Source organism: Dermochelys coriacea, chromosome 12 (assembly GCF_009764565.3).
Source record: "Dermochelys coriacea isolate rDerCor1 chromosome 12, rDerCor1.pri.v4, whole genome shotgun sequence".
NCBI lineage: Eukaryota > Metazoa > Chordata > Testudines > Dermochelyidae > Dermochelys > Dermochelys coriacea.
Window position 1 is genome coordinate 23,623,271 of NC_050079.1, and position 18,833 is coordinate 23,642,103.

The window sequence follows — 18,833 nt, forward strand, 5'->3', positions numbered from 1 at the left end:
GTGCCATCTCTGGCTCAGGGGAGGAAGAATGGCTCAGCACACTGGCCTCTCCCCGCTTGTCCCTCTTCTGCACCGGCAAGCACCCTCTCTATGTGTGCTGCTGCTTGTGCTTCTTCCTTGGCACCGGAAATGGAGAACGCTGCCAGAAAGAACACGGTGCTGAGGAAGCGTTTTGCACAGATGTCAAAGTGCTTCACACTAATTCAGAGCAGCTCTGCTCTGAGACAGGTCAGAGAGCTGTTAGCCTCCATGAGTAAGGCCTTCAGCTGAATGTCCCAGTCTTTCTTTTTTGTGTGCAAGGTCTGAAGTCCCTGTAGATCTGGCACTTGTCCTTTACTTGGGTTTCCCCCAGACACTTTAAGCAGCTGACTTGTGGGTCACTCACTGGCACGTTTGCCACAAGAAGGCCTGAGAACTATGGGGCAAAGAGTCCCTTGATGATGGGCTAACTAGTCACACTACTATACACATTAACAATAAGGACTATACACATTAACTACAATAACTATGAACAGAGAGGAGTCCAACCACTGTTAAAGAAGCCTTTAACATTCCAGCAACCGTCATGGGCGGTAAGAAGGAACTCAGAGGATACTGGGCCAATGGCACCCCTTACACCAGCGCATATGTACAAAATTCCAGAGGGCACTAGAGCTGGCCCAAAGGATACCACGAAGGGAAAAATCTCCAGAAACAGTGCATGTGGCATGCAAACACCTATCAGGGAATGGACATGAGCAAGTACTCAAAGAATATCTTGGTCCCAATTCATAAAGAACATTTTAGAGTACAATCAAAACTTAATTCTGTTGTAAAGTAAATGGAGTTAAAGAAGCAAAAGGAATGATGTATTCACAGTAGTCTTTGTTGCATATCAGGTGCACTGCTACAAATCATAACTAGTTTGTTGTAATGTCAAAGGTTGTGTCAGTTTTACTGCTGCAGTAATCTAGCTTAGAGGTGGCTAGGCCATTTCTGAATGGAGGGGGCAGAGTTTCATGGCCACACTGAAAATGAAAGGGAGTGTTCTTGTTGGAATTGCACAATCCCACACATGGGATGCACCAGCAGTGTGAGCTGCACTGCCAGTATACCAGTATATCCTATGAATGTGAATGGGCAGAGTCAATCTCTAAGAACTCTGGTTAAAGGTTAATTTCCCTATCATTGTGGCAATCTCCATATCCAGGAGTAGAAACAAGTCTAGCATGACACTGAGAACTGTCACCAGATAATCTCTGGTGTGCTGCCTTCAGTCATCAGTGAAGTAAGAATACTGACAAGTTCCATAGTGTTTTTCCCTTTCTACTAACCACCTGTTTTTTCTGGGTTAAATTTGAGCCAGCTACTTTTAAATCTCTGATCATCTCTTCCAGGAATTAGGAAATCTATGTAATAAGGAGTTAGGTTTGGATAGAAAAGTAGTTGTACTGACTAAATTGGCTCAGATGACTGTTATTTTAGTTCTCTTTATTTGGTTGATGTTATGTTCTTTACTTTCAGAATCAAAATAATCAAGGGTTCTCCATGACCATTAGAGTCCTAATGCTCATCAAGTTTTCAGTGTTTTCAGGGTCTTGCCCATAGCCGGACTACACGGGCCACCTGGACACAGGTCATCTACAGTGCCATATTAGTTTTTATTCATTTCACAGATGTTTCTTTAACACTGCCTAAGAGTTAAAACACGCTAAATCCAATTGAGAGGGAAGAGAGGAGGTTTGGATGAATTTTTGATTTTTCTAAACTGAGCACATACAAATTAGCACAAATTTGTGCTACTTTAAAAGCAAATGGATAGTGAAATGCATAATTGTCTCTTTTCACAAACAAATATGCTGCAGGTGCACAGTTGCATGCACATTTTGTGTGTTCATCTCCAAGTGCACAGTTTACATAACTGGGCCCATCAGGTCCTTGACTGGAATAATTCAGCTCTCTCTAACTGTATACTATTACAGTCCCCAACTCTCACACTAATTAAGTCTGTTATATTATTTCTAATCGTGGTCGCTGGGATTACTACAGTTGCTTTTAAACACTGATCTACAAAAATCTCTTTTTTTGCTATCTATCCAGGTGCTCAAATCTGTTTTACATCTCTAAATCAGTGGTCTCCAACCTTTTTACGCCCAAGATCACTTTTTGAATATAAGGGCAACCCAGGATCTATCCCGCGCCTTCCCCGAGGTCTGCCCTGCTCACTCCATTCCCCTCTCCCTCCATCACTCGCTCGCCCCCCACCCTCCCTCACTTTCACTGGGTTGCGGTTTGGGAGGGGGTGTGGGCTTTGGGCTGGGGCCGAGGGGTTCGCAGTGTGGGAGGGGGCTCCGAGCTGGGGAAGGGGGGGTCAGGTGCAGCAGGGAATGAGGGGTAAAAGCTCTGGGAGGGAGCTTAGGTGCTGGAGGGGGCTCTGGGCTGAGGCAGAGTGTTGGGTTGCAGGAGGGGGGACAGAGTGCTGGCTCAGAGGGGGGTCGGGGCTGGGACAGGGGCTTGGGGTGCAGCAGGGAGTGAGGGGTAAAAGCTCTGGGAGAGGCTCCGGGCTGCGGCAGAGCGTTGGGCTGTGTAGGGGGTGCAGAGTCCTTGCTCTGGGAGGGGGTTCGGGGTGCTGGCTCTGAGAGCGGGCTCAGGGCTGGGACAGGGGCTTGGAGTGCAGGAGGTGGTATGGGGTGCTGGCTCCGGAAGGGGGCTTGGGGCTGGGGTGCAGCCTACCGCCAGGCGGCACTTACCTCAAGCAGCTCCTGGTCGATGGCACAGCAAGGCTAAGGCAGGCTCCCTGCCTGCCCCGGCCCCACGCCACTCCCAGAAGGGGCCAACATACCCCTGCCCCGTGGGTGGGTGGGGGAAGACACATGGCTCCGTGTGCTGCCTCTCGGCCGTCTCCGCTCCCTCAGCTCCCGTTGGCCACAGTTCCCCGTTCCCGGCCAATGGGAGCTGCGGAGGAGGTGCTTGCAGGCAGGAGCAGAGCATGGACACCCTTCCCCCCCGGGGGCATGCTGGCCACTTCCAGGAGCGGCATAGCCTGGGGCCAGGGACCTGCCTTAGAACCTGCTACACCCCTGGAGATCGCGATCAATTGGGAGAGTCTCTAGGATCGACCAGTCAATCGCGATTGATAGGTTGGTGACCACTGATCTAAAACCATTACATTTTGAAATATTAATCCTCATTGTTAGTTGCTGTCATAAATATAAAAGGAAGGGTAAACACCTTTAAAATCCCTCCTGGCCAGAGGAAAAACCCTTTCACCTGTAAAGGATTAAGAAGCTAGGATAACCTCGATGGCACCTGACCAAAATGACCAATGAGGAGACAAGATACTTTCAAAAGCTGGGGGGGGAGGGAGAAACAAAGCCCCTCTCTCTGTCTGTGCGATGCTTTTGCCGGGGACAGAACAGGAATGGAGTCTTAGAACTTAGTAAATAATCTAGTTAGATATGAGTTAGATTATGATTTCTTTAAATGGCTGAGAAAATAAGCTGTGCTGAATGGAATGGATATTCCTGTCTTTGTGTCTTTTTGTAACTTAAGGTTTTGCCTAGAGGGATTCTCTATGTTTTGAATCTAATTACCCTGTCAGGTATTTACCATCCTGATTTTATAGAGGTGATTCTTTTTACTTGTTCTTTTATTAAAATTCTTCTTTTAAGAAACTGAATGCTTTTTCATTGTTCTTAAGATCCAAGGGTTTTGGTCTGTGGTCACCTATGCAAATTGGTGAGGATTTTTATCAAGCCTTCCCCAGGAAAGGGGGTGTAACATTTGGGAGGATTTTGGGGGGAAAGAAGTTTCCAAACGGACTCTTTCTTATTAATATACTGGTTATATGTTTGGTGGTGGCAGTAAAAGTCCAAGGGCAAAAGGTAAAATAGTTTGTACCTTGGGGAAGTTTTAACCTAAGCTGGTAAAAGTAAGCGTAGGAGGTTTTCATGCAGGTCCCCACACCTGTACCCTAGAGTTCAGAGTGGGGAAGGAACCTTGACAGTTGCTTTCTTTTTTCATAATAAAATAAGGAAATATGAAATACCCTTCAAGAACTTACCAAATGTATAAGATGGTCACGTTCCTGACTTATATTCTCTGCCAAGCTAATAAGATTTGCTAAGTACTGATGAGCTGCCACTTCCTTTTCCATTGCTTCTCCCAACTGCTGTTTCAGAAGACATATTTTCTTCTGTGATCTCCTACAAAATATAAAGTTAAAAACAAGAAAATCTTATTACTAAATTACTGTATAACAATTTAAAAACATTGTGCATACATTATCTTTTAAACTGTACTGTCTGAGTCAAATCTCATGTAAAGAAAGATTCTGAAACAAGATGATTTTAAATATAAAAGGTCAATAATCTAACCTTAGTACATTAGAAAAACATCTTACATCATCTTTGTCAGTTTACAGGAAGACCAAACCTCTTTATCCTCTAATTTTTGGCTGTTTTAGTTCAGTAGTACCCATTGCTTGAAACATCTGAATGACTAGCAAATACAGTGAAAACTTTCTTACATACTACATGGATATAAAAAGATACTCCAGGTATTATAAATATCTTAAAAAATTCTTATTCACTGAAATAGCTTTATCTCATGGGTGTCATATAAAAGAAGTTTGTTGAGCATGGAACAATAAACTCTTTCATAACACTGAATAATTTACCAGGCTTTATTATTCATTAACTCATCATATGCAATCTGACAATTTATCCACTTTCATCAAAGACCTAAAAAAATCAAATATTTTTTCAGTTATGAACTGGCTCAAGAATCCAGTGATACCGCAAGCATCATGGCCTGTGACCACCTTGTATTCTTTCCTGATTTGATGGAGCAGGTGATCATAACAAATATCATACCAACTATACTTTCAAGAAATATCTTGTGATGCATGATAGCTAGAAACTCATGCTGCACACCATGCAATACAAGGGTATTCCAGGATACTAATAATTACAGCACTTTTTTTAGCGGATGGTTCAAAAAAACAAAAAAAAACAAAAAAAACCCAACATTTCAAAATAATAATATTCAGATTATACTTTTGCATGATCTGTTGTGCTTGCAAAAAGCATCACAGCATGTGACCCAGCAAATCTGACCCATACTTTGTCTTGCATATTTTTCCTAAATTCATTTGTTCACATCTTGGAGATTTTATTTTCCTACGTTCTCTGACATTCTGTCCAGTCCATTACATACAGTCAGCCACAGTAGTCTACTATAAGTTGACGACACACATATACTTTTGTTATTTTTTTCATAGTTCTGCATAATACATGCTACACTGCAGTAGGTACTTAAATTCTATGACAATATTCCTTTTTTCTTGTGCAATGTTTGAATATTGGGCTTAAGTTCTAGCTTCACAATATGCCTACAATTACTGTGACTGCTTACCTGAATCAGATAATCGGCTAATTACAATTTTCACATGCATTTTCTCAGTGCAGTCATGGTAATTGTGCATGAAAATTATATATTAAAATTATTTGGCTAACATATTAAACGTCAGGACTCTATAGCTAATACAGAAGTTAAGTTATATTTCACTGGAAAGGCACACACATTTTAGAGAATATACTTAATTGGCAGCAATAAGACTTCATGTCTGGAGTGGGCTGTAGGGGTTGTGGGCCAAGAATATTTTTTCAGTGAGATATTACTTTCTTTTTAAAATGTTAGTGTCGGTGGAAGGAGATATCCAACTGAAGCAGAAAAGGAAATAGATAAACCTATTCGTCTTTTGCGCTATTTTCAGCTCTTCTTCCAGGATCTTCTTGTCAGCGACTAGGTCATTTTTCTCTGAGAGCAGGCTCTTTTTCTGTGCTTGCAATGATGCTAGTCTTTCCATTAGATCTTCCAGCTCAGCACTTTGCTTTTCCTGTTCCTGTTGCAACTGACTGCAGAAAAAGACAATATAAAATGGGTATCAAAGATCTACTTCACTGAGAAAATGGACAAGTTACGTATTTGACAGTATATTATTGTTTTAGCTTACGTTTTACTTAGGTGTCAAAGATACAGATGTTAAAAACTGTGCTATAAGTCAAATGGCCACCAAAGAATAATGCCAATACAATTATTCAATGAAAAGAGGTGTACTGGCAACCCTGTTCTAAACTGGATTTATGTGTGTGCTATATAGTCAAAATGTATCCTTTTCCTGGTATTTGGTTTTACTGGTAACTCAAATAACCACCACTAAAACTGCATGACCAGCAGCGCAGAAAGCGTGTCAATGGATTACTCACAAAGGTAAAAACATGCTATGCCAAGAGATTAATACATTTCCCTCATACCTAGTCTTGAGCGAAAATAACTCAGCTGAATGTCATAAAACGTAATTAAGTTCTAGACAACCTGAGGTTGAAAGTTAACATTCTCTCTTAAATATGTCCTTTAAAACTCAAATCATGCCATAAAATATCACAGGCCATCAAGCAAAGAACATATTTTCATGGTGGAAGTAGGAGGTAGTAAAACAGTTCTTTGTTCATTAAAATAGCCTAGCATGCATTTTTATAAGAAACTGAGATAAATAAATTTAAAAGGTTTCAGAGCAGCAGCTGTGCTAGTCTGTATTCGCAAAAAGAAAAGGAGTACTTGTGGCACCTTAGAGACTAACAAATTTATTTGAGCATAAGCTTTCATGAGCTACAGCTCACTTCATCAATGAAGTGAAGTGAGCTGTAGCTCACGAAAGCTTATGCTCAAATAAATGTTCGTCTCTAAGGTGCCACAAGTACTCCTTTTCTTTTTACAAATTTAAAACACACTGATGTTAGTTAGCTATAATTCACTTTAAATCCCTTCACTGTCGTGTAGTTTAAAGTTCTGATATATTTCATTTTTATTGTGAAAAACTAAATCTTAGTGAATGGAAAGAGAAGAAATGTTTCTGCACCAGAGGAAAAACTTTACTTTTCACCAGAGGCTTGTTTGATTCAGACATGTTGTTTGAACACACTGGATTTATCAAAGTGATGTGCCCCTAGGACTTTTTCAGTTTATCTGTATCTCTCCCCTGGAGTAAGGGTTGGCTACCTGAAATAATATAGACTATTGGGCATGACATGTTTATTGCCAACTTTTGTTTATTCTTTATGTGGTATCTTGCTAGATTTTCAAGATTTTATAAATGAGGATGTACATTTAATTGACATATCAGATTTGTTTTTCCCAATCTGTTGTACTATAATGCTTGCCATTGCTTAGTGTTTTGTCCTAATCTCTCATACTTGAAATTGTGGAGAATGGAGAACAATAGTGTTTTCAGTTTAGGATCTGAGTATATTTTATACATTTGCTACCAAAGAAGGGAACAAAAAACTGAAAACAATTAAGAAATAGGAAAAGAACTTCTAAGGTTAATACAAATGTTAATATGAGTTATCTTATTTCCAATAAAGCAGTTTTCTTGTAACAAAAAGACTTCAGTATTTACAATACAAACTTTGCATCTTTGTGCTATGGCATGAGAACCTAAGTGAATTTTTAAAATGTAATCAAGCAATGGGAATAGTGAAAAATACATTAGGATTTTTAAATTCAGTTTTAATTATCTATAGTGTTACAGGTAATGACATTTGTTTTCAAAAAATATTTTTAAATGTTTCCCCTTGGGGGAAATTTTTTTTGTTTGGCTAAGGTGCATTTTTTTTGTTTTTTATTTATACCTAGATAAAACAGCATATAAACTATGGGTGAAATCATGGCTCTATGAACTGAATGGCAAAATGCCCATTGATTTCAATGGAACTAAAATTTCCCCTCTATGTTTTTATCAGTCTAAAAAAAATTAAGTTAACAGTTTTCTAAAATAGTATTGCTCCACCTTCTTTGTACTCTGCCAGCTACCTTAACAACATATGGATCGTGATGGAAAAGAACACTGGTGATTGGGTCCTGGTGCGGCAAAGAGATCTGTGTGGGTGCTTTGCAGGATTAGGGCCTTTCACACCACTTGTCTGTATACAGTATGTAGACCCATACCTTCTTAATGCATTTACCAAAGCAACATGCTCCTCTGCTGTTACTCTGCCATTCAGATTGGCTTTCAGTTCTTCACATGTGGAGCATAAAGACTTCAGCTGCTTCTGATTCTCTGATATCTCCTCTTCCTGGCTCTGTTTCTTAGCTTCCAAAACCATTAGCTGTTTGGTCAATTTTGAAACTTCATGGGGGGGGAAAAAAAAAAAAAAAAAAAACTGTTGACACAACAGAACTTATTCACTAATCAAGTCAAAATTCTAATTAAAACAATAGGACATTATTTCATAGTTGCATTAAGCCCTGTGCAACTTGACTTGGCTTGATTTGTCAAATTAAGTATTGCACTTTTATGCTATGGCTCCTGCTATCTGTCAAGCAGTTTATCAAGATTCTAGTCCTGTCCACAGTTAAGAATAAAGAAAAAATCCTTATGTTATAAGCCTGAGTTTCACTAACTTCTGACTTGGCCAAAAGTAAACCTAAAATCAACCCACCTGAAATTTCACGGGTATGTTCTTATGCCAGGGCAGAGGAGGGGTTGGTTGGTTGTTTCCTGGAAGATTTGGGGCAAACTGGAGAACTGTTTGGAAGATGTGAGTGAGTGAGTATTGTGACGGGGTCGGGCCAGATGGCTACAGAGAGTGACAGAAGGCAGATATATTAGCCCCAGGTTAAGTAGGTCCCTTTTCCCTGGGTAAGGTAACAGGGAAGGTTCCAGAACAATCAGGAACTTTCTGGAAACAATTACGGCAGATAGGCTGATTAGAAAACCTGCAGCCAATCAAGAAGCTGCTAGAATCAATTAAGGCAGGCTAATCAGGGCACCTGGGTTTAAAAAGGAGCTCACTTCAGTTTGTGGTGCGTGTGCGAGGAGCTGGGAGCAGAGGCACAAGAAGCTGAGAGTGAGAAGGCATACTACTGGAAGACTGAGAAGTACAAGTATCATCAGACATCAGGAGGAAGGTCCTATGGTGAGAAGAAAGAAAATGTTGGGAGGAGGCCATGGGGAAGTAGCCCAGGGAGTTGTAGTTGTCACGCAGCTGTTACAGGAGCCACCATAGACAGCTGCAATCCACAGGGCCCTGGGCTGGAACCCGGAGTAGAGGGCGGGCCTGGATTCCCCCCAGTTCCCTATTTGATACCGGAGGAGTTGAACTGGACTGTGGATTCCACCAGAGGGGAAAGTCTCTGGCCTGTTCCCCAATCCACTAAGTGGATCAGCAAAGACTGTGGGGATTGTTCTTCTTCCTTTCCCCATGCTGGCCAGTGATAAGGCTAACTGAGTGAATGGCAGATCTGAGTCATGAAAATGGCCAAACTGAGGGCTGCCGTGAACCAAGGCAGAGGAGGAACTTTGTCACTATATTATAAAAAAAAGTTGTACACTTCTTGGATTTTTCTTGATGTATTTTGGCTCGTCACAACCCCAGAACAGTTTGGCCTAGAAACTTCAAATTAGTTTGAATCTGTTGGTCTTGGTGAGGACTGGTGCCTTTTTTAGTAGCTTTGAGTTATGGAATGAATGATTTATTTTTTTTAATTTAAAAAACACTTGCCATGAATATTAGCAGCCCTGTGGAGTTCCAAACTCTGCATGGGCCCTGATGCAGACTTCATTAAGTTTCATATGCCAGGTGCAGATTTTATAGAGTTTGTACTGCAGCCCATGAGTTAAGACCTCTTCAATGTTCCTAGTACACACACAGAAACTTCCCAAGACTGTGGATTTCTGAAAGCCAGTTCAACTAAAGCACAGAAGCCAAGGGACTTTAGGATTTTACTTCTCTCATAGCTCTCTGAGAAGTCAAGAGAGGAACACCTATATGCCTCTAACTTCAGTAATGTATACCCTACAACGTAAAAGGTAGGTGTGGCTTAAAATGTACATAGTCAAAAACGAATATCCTTTAATATCCTCAGGTAAATTACATGGTTATCCGTGTTCACCTACACGATTTCTTCCTAGGTTCAAAGAATCTCAGTGACACATCCAAGGTATGTGGTGTTATACGTGGCAAATAGCTACTATACTAGGATACTTGTCACATTTTTTGCAATCATACCTTCAAAAGAAAATGTAGGATTTGTGGGACACAGTTAAGATTTTTCAGGGTACATTAAACTGAATTTCCATATTTTTGAAATTATTTTACTTAGAAGTGTGGCTTTCTATATTTGGGTTTTAAACTACAACATATATTAAGGTGTTTTTTTTCCCCTTTAGATCCTGTTAAAAGTTTCTAAAAGTTCATAGGATTTTGCTGGTATAATAATAAAGCACAAGTAGCAGAATGATTTTTTATCTAGAATCTTTCCCCCCATGCTTTGTTTTCTTCCTTGTATGTAATTAATGTTCTGAAATCAACCATCAATTGAGTACAAATCTGAATTAAACTGTGTATGTTGTGGGCTTGATTCCTCAATGTAAAAGATGTCATGAAATTTTAAGCAAAAGTAGATTATAAAAATTAGTAGCATGAATATTATTTTTGAGCTAATTAACTACTGTATGAACATTACCTACAAAATAGAAAATAAAATCACACAGACTTCAAATGATTTATCTTGTACGATATTTAAATAAGATCATACGGTTTAATTTAATACTACATAAAGCTAAAAGCATTCTAAATTTACTAACAAAACAAACTTTTTGGAGGTTTAACATTATTTTACACTTCTGGACACTATTTCCAGTAGAGAAAGTGACTTCTGATTGACAGGTTTTGGTTCAAGATGATATGTATTACATAATGTCTGCAAGGGAAATAACTTAGATATTGATTGTAATTATATTATTTTGACTTAACGGTGCTTTTAGGCATGTATTAATTAAAATAATGCTACAGTACTCTCTCTGCGACAATCCAAATAACCCACTCACACCACATTCATGGTCTCACAAAGTTGCAAGGCCTCCTCGTTAACCTTCTTCCAGCGCTGGCCAAGACAGCTATCCATTACACCAGAACGAGGAAGCTGGACAGGGGCATGTTCTGCAACTATGGGGTCTATTTCCATTCCCTTGTCCACTCACACCTACAGGCAGAGTTCCTCTGGGCAGTGTCTACTGACTCCCTAGATGCCTTTGAGGAGCAGTGGGCACTGTCCGAGGTTCTCTGCTCGGTATCCTCCTCTGGATCCCTGATTCTTTACCTCAGATCTGACCCTACTCCTGTTGATTCATTTGCTGTCTTCGGCATTCAACTGATGCCCGAGTCCAGTGGTTCTTCCCCATTAATTGAGGGGGAGGGCCTTTAGTTTTGGGAAGGCCTATGCCAGCCCATCCCCAGTACTTCAAATAGTACAGTCAAAGCAAGTAGCAACTGAAGTATCTTACCTTCCTGAAGATGTTGGTTGTAACTTTCCTTTGCTTTAGCCTGCTGAATTTCAAGTTGCTCCATCAACACTCCATTTTCTTCCAAGACCAGCTTTGCCTGAGTTTGCAGCTGCTGCCTGATGATGATGATTGATTTAGAAGTAATGTACCACTCAAGCATTAGTAAGTTAAATAATTAAAAGAAGACACAAATGAACCTTGCATTAATTTTAGACTGGTATTTGCATCCTTCTGTTCAAAAAGCTTACTGAAGATAATGAGCGAATCCAGATTACTTTAAGGTTGTTAGAGTGCAATTATTACATTACACTGTCATTTTCATATGAAAATACCTCCTTAAAAGTAGGTTTTACTTTCTAGAATGTTGAAAACAAAGTATGAATGAAGTGGGAAAATGCAATGACAATGCAGAAAAAAAGAGAGAATGTGACAGATATGGCAATTTCATGAATATCCCTGAAAGACCTTATTGAATTAAATTTAAGTATCTTTGGGGTCCATTATAGTCAATGGATGACTTATGTATTATTGCAGGCTGGCATTGTATGTAGCCTCTCAAAGGAGACGTTATAGATATGTGACCTAGGGGCTCAGAGGACTATATTGAACAATGTGCCAGACAAGAATGGACTCTCAGAAGAAAACACGGTAAGTGGTTTTCCTGGGGAATATCTAGGGGGAGGTGAAAGCAAATTCCCCACCCTCACCACAGTTATGCAGAGACCCAGTCTTTTGAAACTATGCCTCTGAGGAGTGAGTCATTGTCTGCTGCTCACCTATTACATGAGGCCATGATCAAAGGTCCAAGCTGTATAAAGGAAAGACTGACCTATTCATGATTGTTCTTGTTCTGAATCTGAAATAGTTACGAACTTGTAACCACAGGAAAACCCAGCTATGGGTTTTGAAGGACTGACATCTACCAGAGGTTGGAGTTGGTGCGACTTCTGGTAAGCTTTTCAGCATGCGAGTTCTTTTATTGTTTTAATGTTTTCTCAGTAATGCTTTCACCTTAATAAATGTTTAGAGAGAACTATGTGGGAGCTTGTTGGTGCCCTTGAGGGACCACAGAGTGGGTATAAAGGTGCAGTTGCCCTGAACTGTGATAATGTATATTTGAATTAAAGCCAGATGGCTCTCATTTGTGCCAGATGCATGAAGGAGGGGATAGCCAAACGCTTAATACTGGATCACATAAAATATTTCTTAGGACTTGCTAAGTCATCAGTTCACGACTTATAGATCTAGAAATAGTTGCCAGTGCTAGTCATATAAATGCTATTTATGGGACTCTGAAAAGAAAGCCTTTTAATCTTAGTTACCTCTAGCATACAACTGACCCTTTGCTCTATACTAGGCATTAATATAGCCTTCTAGGAAGCAAATAGTCTTTTTGCTGTTAGGAAAAGTCTAAGGAACTATTTATGTTCTGACGTGATAGCTGGAAAAGTAGAGAAGTATTGTCCAGGATGCAAGCCAGAGGTATAAGAAATGTGGACACTTTGAAGACAAATGAGATGCAGTTCATTTGTTTGTGATCACCCGATATCATACAAAACCTTGGTTACAGCAACCACCAAATCAATTAGCTAAACTTTACCCAGTCATAAGATAGAGGGCTAATGGTTATCAATGACATCAATATTAACAAAAGTTTATAGATGGGACCAAAACAAGAAAAATGTAGCCTTATCATACAGAGTGTTGCAGTATGCTTGATAATATTGTCTGTTACAATACATGAGTAGAGAGTGCAAAATGACTATGCCAAAAAGACTGAGTACCCAGCAGCACAGGCTGTAGAAGGCCACGCAGGACCTGGGTATGTACTCGAGCAGCTAGACAGTGCTGCTGCAGCTTCAATCCTATTGTTATTTGAGACAGATAAATCAAAGCTAGATCAGATATGTCTATACATGCGGCAGTCACACTTCTGATTGCAGTGTAGATATATTCTGTACTCGAATACTTGTCTAACTATATCATATAAATGTAGTGTGAGTGTTCATGAATTTAATTGCAACATGTTTGGATCAGGTTGCTTGTGGAGGCCCCAAACACATCCTGGTGGCCACTAGTCATTTGACCTTAAAATATAAAGCTGGTGTCTGACCACATAAGAATGCACCAATGATCATAGCTGTCCTGAAGATTCCTACAGTTCTGGTTGGCAAATTGGACCGATGGTGACCAACCCCAAAATTATTCTAAATCTGGTGGGGAAATCTAGATGATAAAAATTGCCTCCCACTCCCCCAATATCTTGCTACTAATATGAAGGTGGGATTAAGTTGCTAGCAGTTCTTATCCCCAAAGTCTTCTGAAATTTGGGGAAGGGATCATAAGCAGCCACCCCTTGAGATTTCTGAAGTCCCTACTAATGGGCTAGTGCCCCCCACCTGTGGGCTAAGCTCTGCCGTTCATCTCAGGCCACCAGAAGAGTTCTTCTCCGGTAAAAACACCCCAACAATTAATTATTAGCATTAAGAAAACTTGATATACTGTATTAAACTAGACCTTAGACAATATATGTCTATGTCTCCCTTTAGAGAGAATTTACCAGACTAGTAGCGTGGGTTGAATTCAGAGAGCGCTGCTAACAGGAAAAAAAAAAGTTACCAGGTAAGAAATTTCTCATTTTGTTGCACAGTTTCTTTCCTCATCCATTACTAAAGGGAAGTAGTAAGCAAGAAATCCTAGAAGCAGGGAGAGAAAGAATAAGCAGAATTTAATTTATAGTAGAATTACAGGCAGGAATGGAATTCTTCCCACCCCATATAAAGCAAGAACTTCATAAACTAAGGAGTTATGTGGGAACCAAACCAGTAGCACCTTCCTACAAATGGATGAATCTGCGAAGGAATGGAAACTTACTTTGCAAAGTTTCAGAGTATCCACCAGTGCTTCTAGGGACTGCTGTGAATAGTTTCCCAGATACCTAGAATGCCAACTGGTACAGGATTTTCACATCTTGAATGCAGCAACTTTGAGACCAAAATGAGATGAACAGGATACAGTTGGCATATATACTCCAATTTACAGTTCTAGGAATACCCATTTTATGCCACAACCTTCCAAGGGTTACAACAAAATGATGGCATTCCAAGAATAGTAGAAAGAGAGAACTTACTTTAAACAGAGAGGTTTCTAGAGCTATAAGAATATCCTTTTCCTCGTAATAAAAGCATTGTGGTTCTTGTATAGATCATCATCTCCTTTCTCCCAACACCAAGGTTAAGTAGGGCTGATGTTATGAGTAGATTCCATCCATATCTGCTGTGAGCCACCATTTCAGCTTGTTGGGGTGCTGCCTGGATGGTTTTATACACCATGTTATACCACTGTCTCCTTGGATGTCTACTGCTTCTCTCTCCTTGCAGTATTCCACAGAAAACAATTTTAGGCAGTTGGGAGGGGATTATTCGAGCAACACGGCCAAACCATTGTGGTGGTTGCCTTGTAATGACTGTAGTCACACACTGCACTTCCAGTCTTCTCTAGATGTCAATTTCTTAGCCTATCTAGCCTTTGTCAACCCTAGAATATGTTTGAAGCTTCTGCTCCAGATGCATGGTCAGTACGCATGTTTCACATTCATAAAGTAATGTGAGTACAATGAGAATTGAATACAATCTGTCTTTAGCTATTATAGATACTGATTTAAGGTTACAAACATTTTTATTCAGGCATGCAAACATTCTGCTGGAAGTAGCTACTCGCTTGTTGATGTCGTTCATCTTCATAGCTGTTGTCATAGGTTATGATGGAACCCAAGTAGCAGAAACTGTCTACCTTGTCTTGTTTACACCATTATGATTAGTTTGATGTTTTGTTCATTTATATTTAATCCCCATTCTCTGGCTGTTATATATAGGTTAGTTGCTGCTTCTTGGTTGTATTCCTCCATAGGCATTATCAATACATTGTCTGCAAAGTCAAGGTGATTGATAATTTGCTCCCAACATTTTGCGGCCTCCACCAATATTACTAAAGGAGTTGAACAAGATGTTTTTCTAAATATAGAGCAAAAAGTACTGGACTGAGTACTTTTCCCTGCTTGACTCCAGTTTTCATTGCAAATCAGACACTAACACATACTGCGTGCCAAGCTATGCCATACAGACTCTGCAGTATTTGAATCAACTTGCTGCTAAAAATATACCACCCGAGTGTCTTCTACAGAGTCTCTCCGTTAATAGAGTCAAAAACCCCAGCAAATACTCCATGAGGGAGAGAAGGGCATGTAGAAGAGATTTAACCCCTAATTTTCACCCCACTTATTCGCTAACAATATTAATTGCTGCCTTGAAAAGGACACATTTGCTTTTCCTTTTGGGGACTCAGACTCTCTGGGATTTGCAAGACTTCCCCTTGAGAATCCTGAGAATCCCCCAATTTCCAGTGCGAAGAAGAGGAGCTGTGGAGGAGTCCTGCTTCTTTCCCTAGGGAGTGGAGGGTTTCTGGAGGCGGGGACAAGAGGAAGACCCTGGATCCTTTCCAGAATTCCCCTCCCCTTCCATTCCAGACCTGTTGTGAGACTTATCCCTGAGCTGGCCAGATAACTTCTTCCTCATCCTTAGACTCTTTTACCGAAAGCTCAGTAGCTCCTGAACAGGCTTGTTTGCACTGGAGTCCCAGTTCCTTGGGGCAGTGGGGAACTGACATACCAGTCTGACTCTGAGCATCATACCCTGGCAATGTGCAAATATGAGGATCAGCTAGCTGGATACAGCAGGGCACAACTGATCCTCTGTAGAGCCTGTAAAACCAAGGAACACCACTTGGATTTAAGCCAGGTGTTTGTAGGACAGTTCTGACATCCATGACTGAGTGGGAGTAGCCGAAGTAGCAGATCCAAGTTGCTATTTACCCAATCTTGGGGGTGGGGGGGGGGGAATATAAATTGCAACTGCACAAAACCAAATAAAAGGTTTTAAAACAAAATGGTTGGAAGAAACTGAATGGCAAACTTGTTCTACCACCAAAGGCAGAAAATCTGGGTGGCCAGAGTTGAAGGGCAGAGCTTAGTCCTGTAACGTCCAGCAACAGCACTGAATGGCCTCCAAATTTCACAGGTGGGGAGCATTTGTAATGAATGAGGAGAGAAGCAGTGCAACAGAAATAGTCAACTCCGGTAAAGTTGAATAATTTTTAAATTAAACTTAAAATCAAGTCAAGTAAGATTAGTTAGTTAATTCATTAAAACATTAGAGAGTTTTACAAAGAAATGGTTAGTGTACAGTGTACATGGACTCTCTTTTTTGGGATCTGAAGTTCACTTCAAATTAGATCAAAGAGACTGAAAATCCTTCTGATCTATTGTCCTAGAAAGATCACAGATACCATGAAGATTTGTACATTGGACAGATCTTAACTAAAGTGTATCAAATGTACAAAATCTTTCCTACTGGAATTATTTGACATTAGGGACTAAGTTTCAAAATCATACTCCCATTCACTTACTTGGAGCTAGGATTTCACCTGTCATGTTTATATGCTCTTAAAAGTCTGTTAATATGAGAGAAGCATAATAAAAGTACTTTTTCACTAATTTATAATAAATACAAACAATCTACTTGCCATTCCTTCAGAGTAACAGAACTATTTTTATTTAATTGCTGGTGCAGTTGTTCATTCTCCTTCACCAATTCTTTAACTTGTATCCTAAACTTCCTTATGTCCTCCTGGAATACAAATGAATTCACATAAAAATCTCAAAATGTACATATTTTGCTTCAGCCCCATGCTATCAGAAAATTTTTTATTCACTTTTATCTGAGTGCATTTATATCATGCATTTAAGAATAGCAGATTGGTTTATTTGACTGCCCATCTTTAACTCAGCTTGTTAGTGTCAGTGCTGCTGAAGGAAGCATACCCATACCTAAATTGAAAATTGCTTAACTGATTTAAATATAATTTAGTAAAAACTATATGCATTTTCTGTTTAAAAAAAAAAGGTTTTGGTTTCATGTCCTATGAAACAAACAAATTACAGCCTCCAGAATAATGGAGGTTTATTGGAGTTACCAGATGTTGCTATTAATTTTCAATATACTTGATTATGAAAATATATTACGGTGAACTTACTACAACAGAGCCCTAGGTGTCTTCTGTTCTTCTTCCTCACAAGGATGAAGTTGGGAAACAGAATATTGAAAGATTCAAGAGACTTTTGCTCTGAGGCTGAAATTTATTTCCTTGCAGTTGGCCCAAAGTACTTGTTGTAGGGATGAATGAAAACAGCAGATGTACCGGAAAGCTTTGCAACTTGTGTCCATTGCGGAGGGTTGGTTCTGTGCTCACTCTAAATTAACCAGTCACTGTTTTCAATAGATTCAGTGGCAAAGAATTCTCCCTGAGAGCAGGGTTGCCAACTTTGATTGCAGAAAACTGAACAACCTTGCCATGCCCATTTCCTCACCCTTTCTCCGAGGCCACATCCCTGCTCACTCCATCAGCCCTGCCTCCGTTGCTTACTCACTCATTTTCACTGGGTTGGGGCAGGAGGTTGGGGTGCACAAGGAGGCAAGGGCTCCGGCTGGGGGTGCAGGCTCCGGGCTCGGCTGAAGGGTTCGGAGTGTGGGAGGGGGCACAGGCTCTGGGCTAGGAGTGCAGTCTCCAGTGTGGGACCAGAAGTGAGAGGTTCAGAATGCAGGAGGGGGCTCTGAGCTGGGGCAGGAAGTTTCTGGCTAGGGGTGTGGGCTCTAGAATGGGACTGGGGGTGAGGAGTTTGGGGTGCAGGAGGGGGCTCTGGGCTGGGGCTGAAGGGTTCAGAGTATAGGAGTGGACTCAGGGCTAGGGTGTGGGTGCAGGCTCTGGGAGGGATTTTGGGTGCAGGAAGGGGCTCAGGGCTGGGGGTTGGGATGCAGGAGTGGGGTGTCGGCTCTGGGAGGTGCTTACCTCAGGCGGCTCCTGGAAGCATCCAGCATGTCCCTCCAGCCCCTAGGCGCAGGGGCAGCCAGGGTGCTCTGCCCCCATCCGCAGGCACCGCCCCCACAGCTCCCATTGGCTGCTGTTCCCAGCCACTGAGAACTGTGGAGCCATCGCTCAGGGCAGCATCTGTGCTGCAGGCAGGGGCAGCATGTAGAGCCCCTCTGGCCACCCTTGCACTTAGGAGCCAGAGGGACATGCTAGCCACTTCCAGAAGCCACACTGAGCTAGCTGTTGCAGCCAACTAGACTTAACAGCCGACAGGAGCCACCAGGCTCCCTTTTCGACCTGGCATTCCGGTTGGAAACCAGACGCATGGCAACCCTACCAGAGAGGGTGGAAGGAGGCAGTGATCACTATTAAAACGTCTGGCTTGAATAGTAGAGGCTGCAATGCAACTTTACAGTCTTCCCTAGTGGTTGCAACGGTGAATTCTTTCCTTCCCAAACTGCAGTTGAGACCTCTGCACAAAGTCTATTTACTCTGGTTTTCATCGAGATGACAATTCTTGTACGTCTCAATGCTCTGCCAGCTCACAAAAACAAAATATAGAGAAAAGCTGGCAGAAAAA

General features: G+C 41.1%; 1 protein-coding gene across 4 annotated transcripts in view; it reads right to left on the bottom strand.

Annotated features, from left to right (window-relative positions):
* The window catches only part of CEP89 (centrosomal protein 89), a 120,945-nt gene that overhangs the window by 63,955 nt on the left and 38,157 nt on the right, over positions 1–18,833 (bottom strand). For 3 of the 4 annotated variants that reach the window (XM_043495138.1, XM_043495140.1, XM_043495139.1), the window contains exons 12-16: positions 16,910–17,013; positions 11,330–11,445; positions 7,990–8,191; positions 5,730–5,897; positions 4,043–4,184 (exon numbers count right to left, since the gene is read on the bottom strand). In XM_043495138.1, the coding sequence (XP_043351073.1) occupies positions 4,043–4,184; positions 5,730–5,897; positions 7,990–8,191; positions 11,330–11,445; positions 16,910–17,013 (732 nt within the window). The remainder of the gene's footprint in view (positions 1–4,042; positions 4,185–5,729; positions 5,898–7,989; positions 8,192–11,329; positions 11,446–16,909; positions 17,014–18,833) is intronic. The other variant, XM_038368116.2, reaches the window with a different exon arrangement.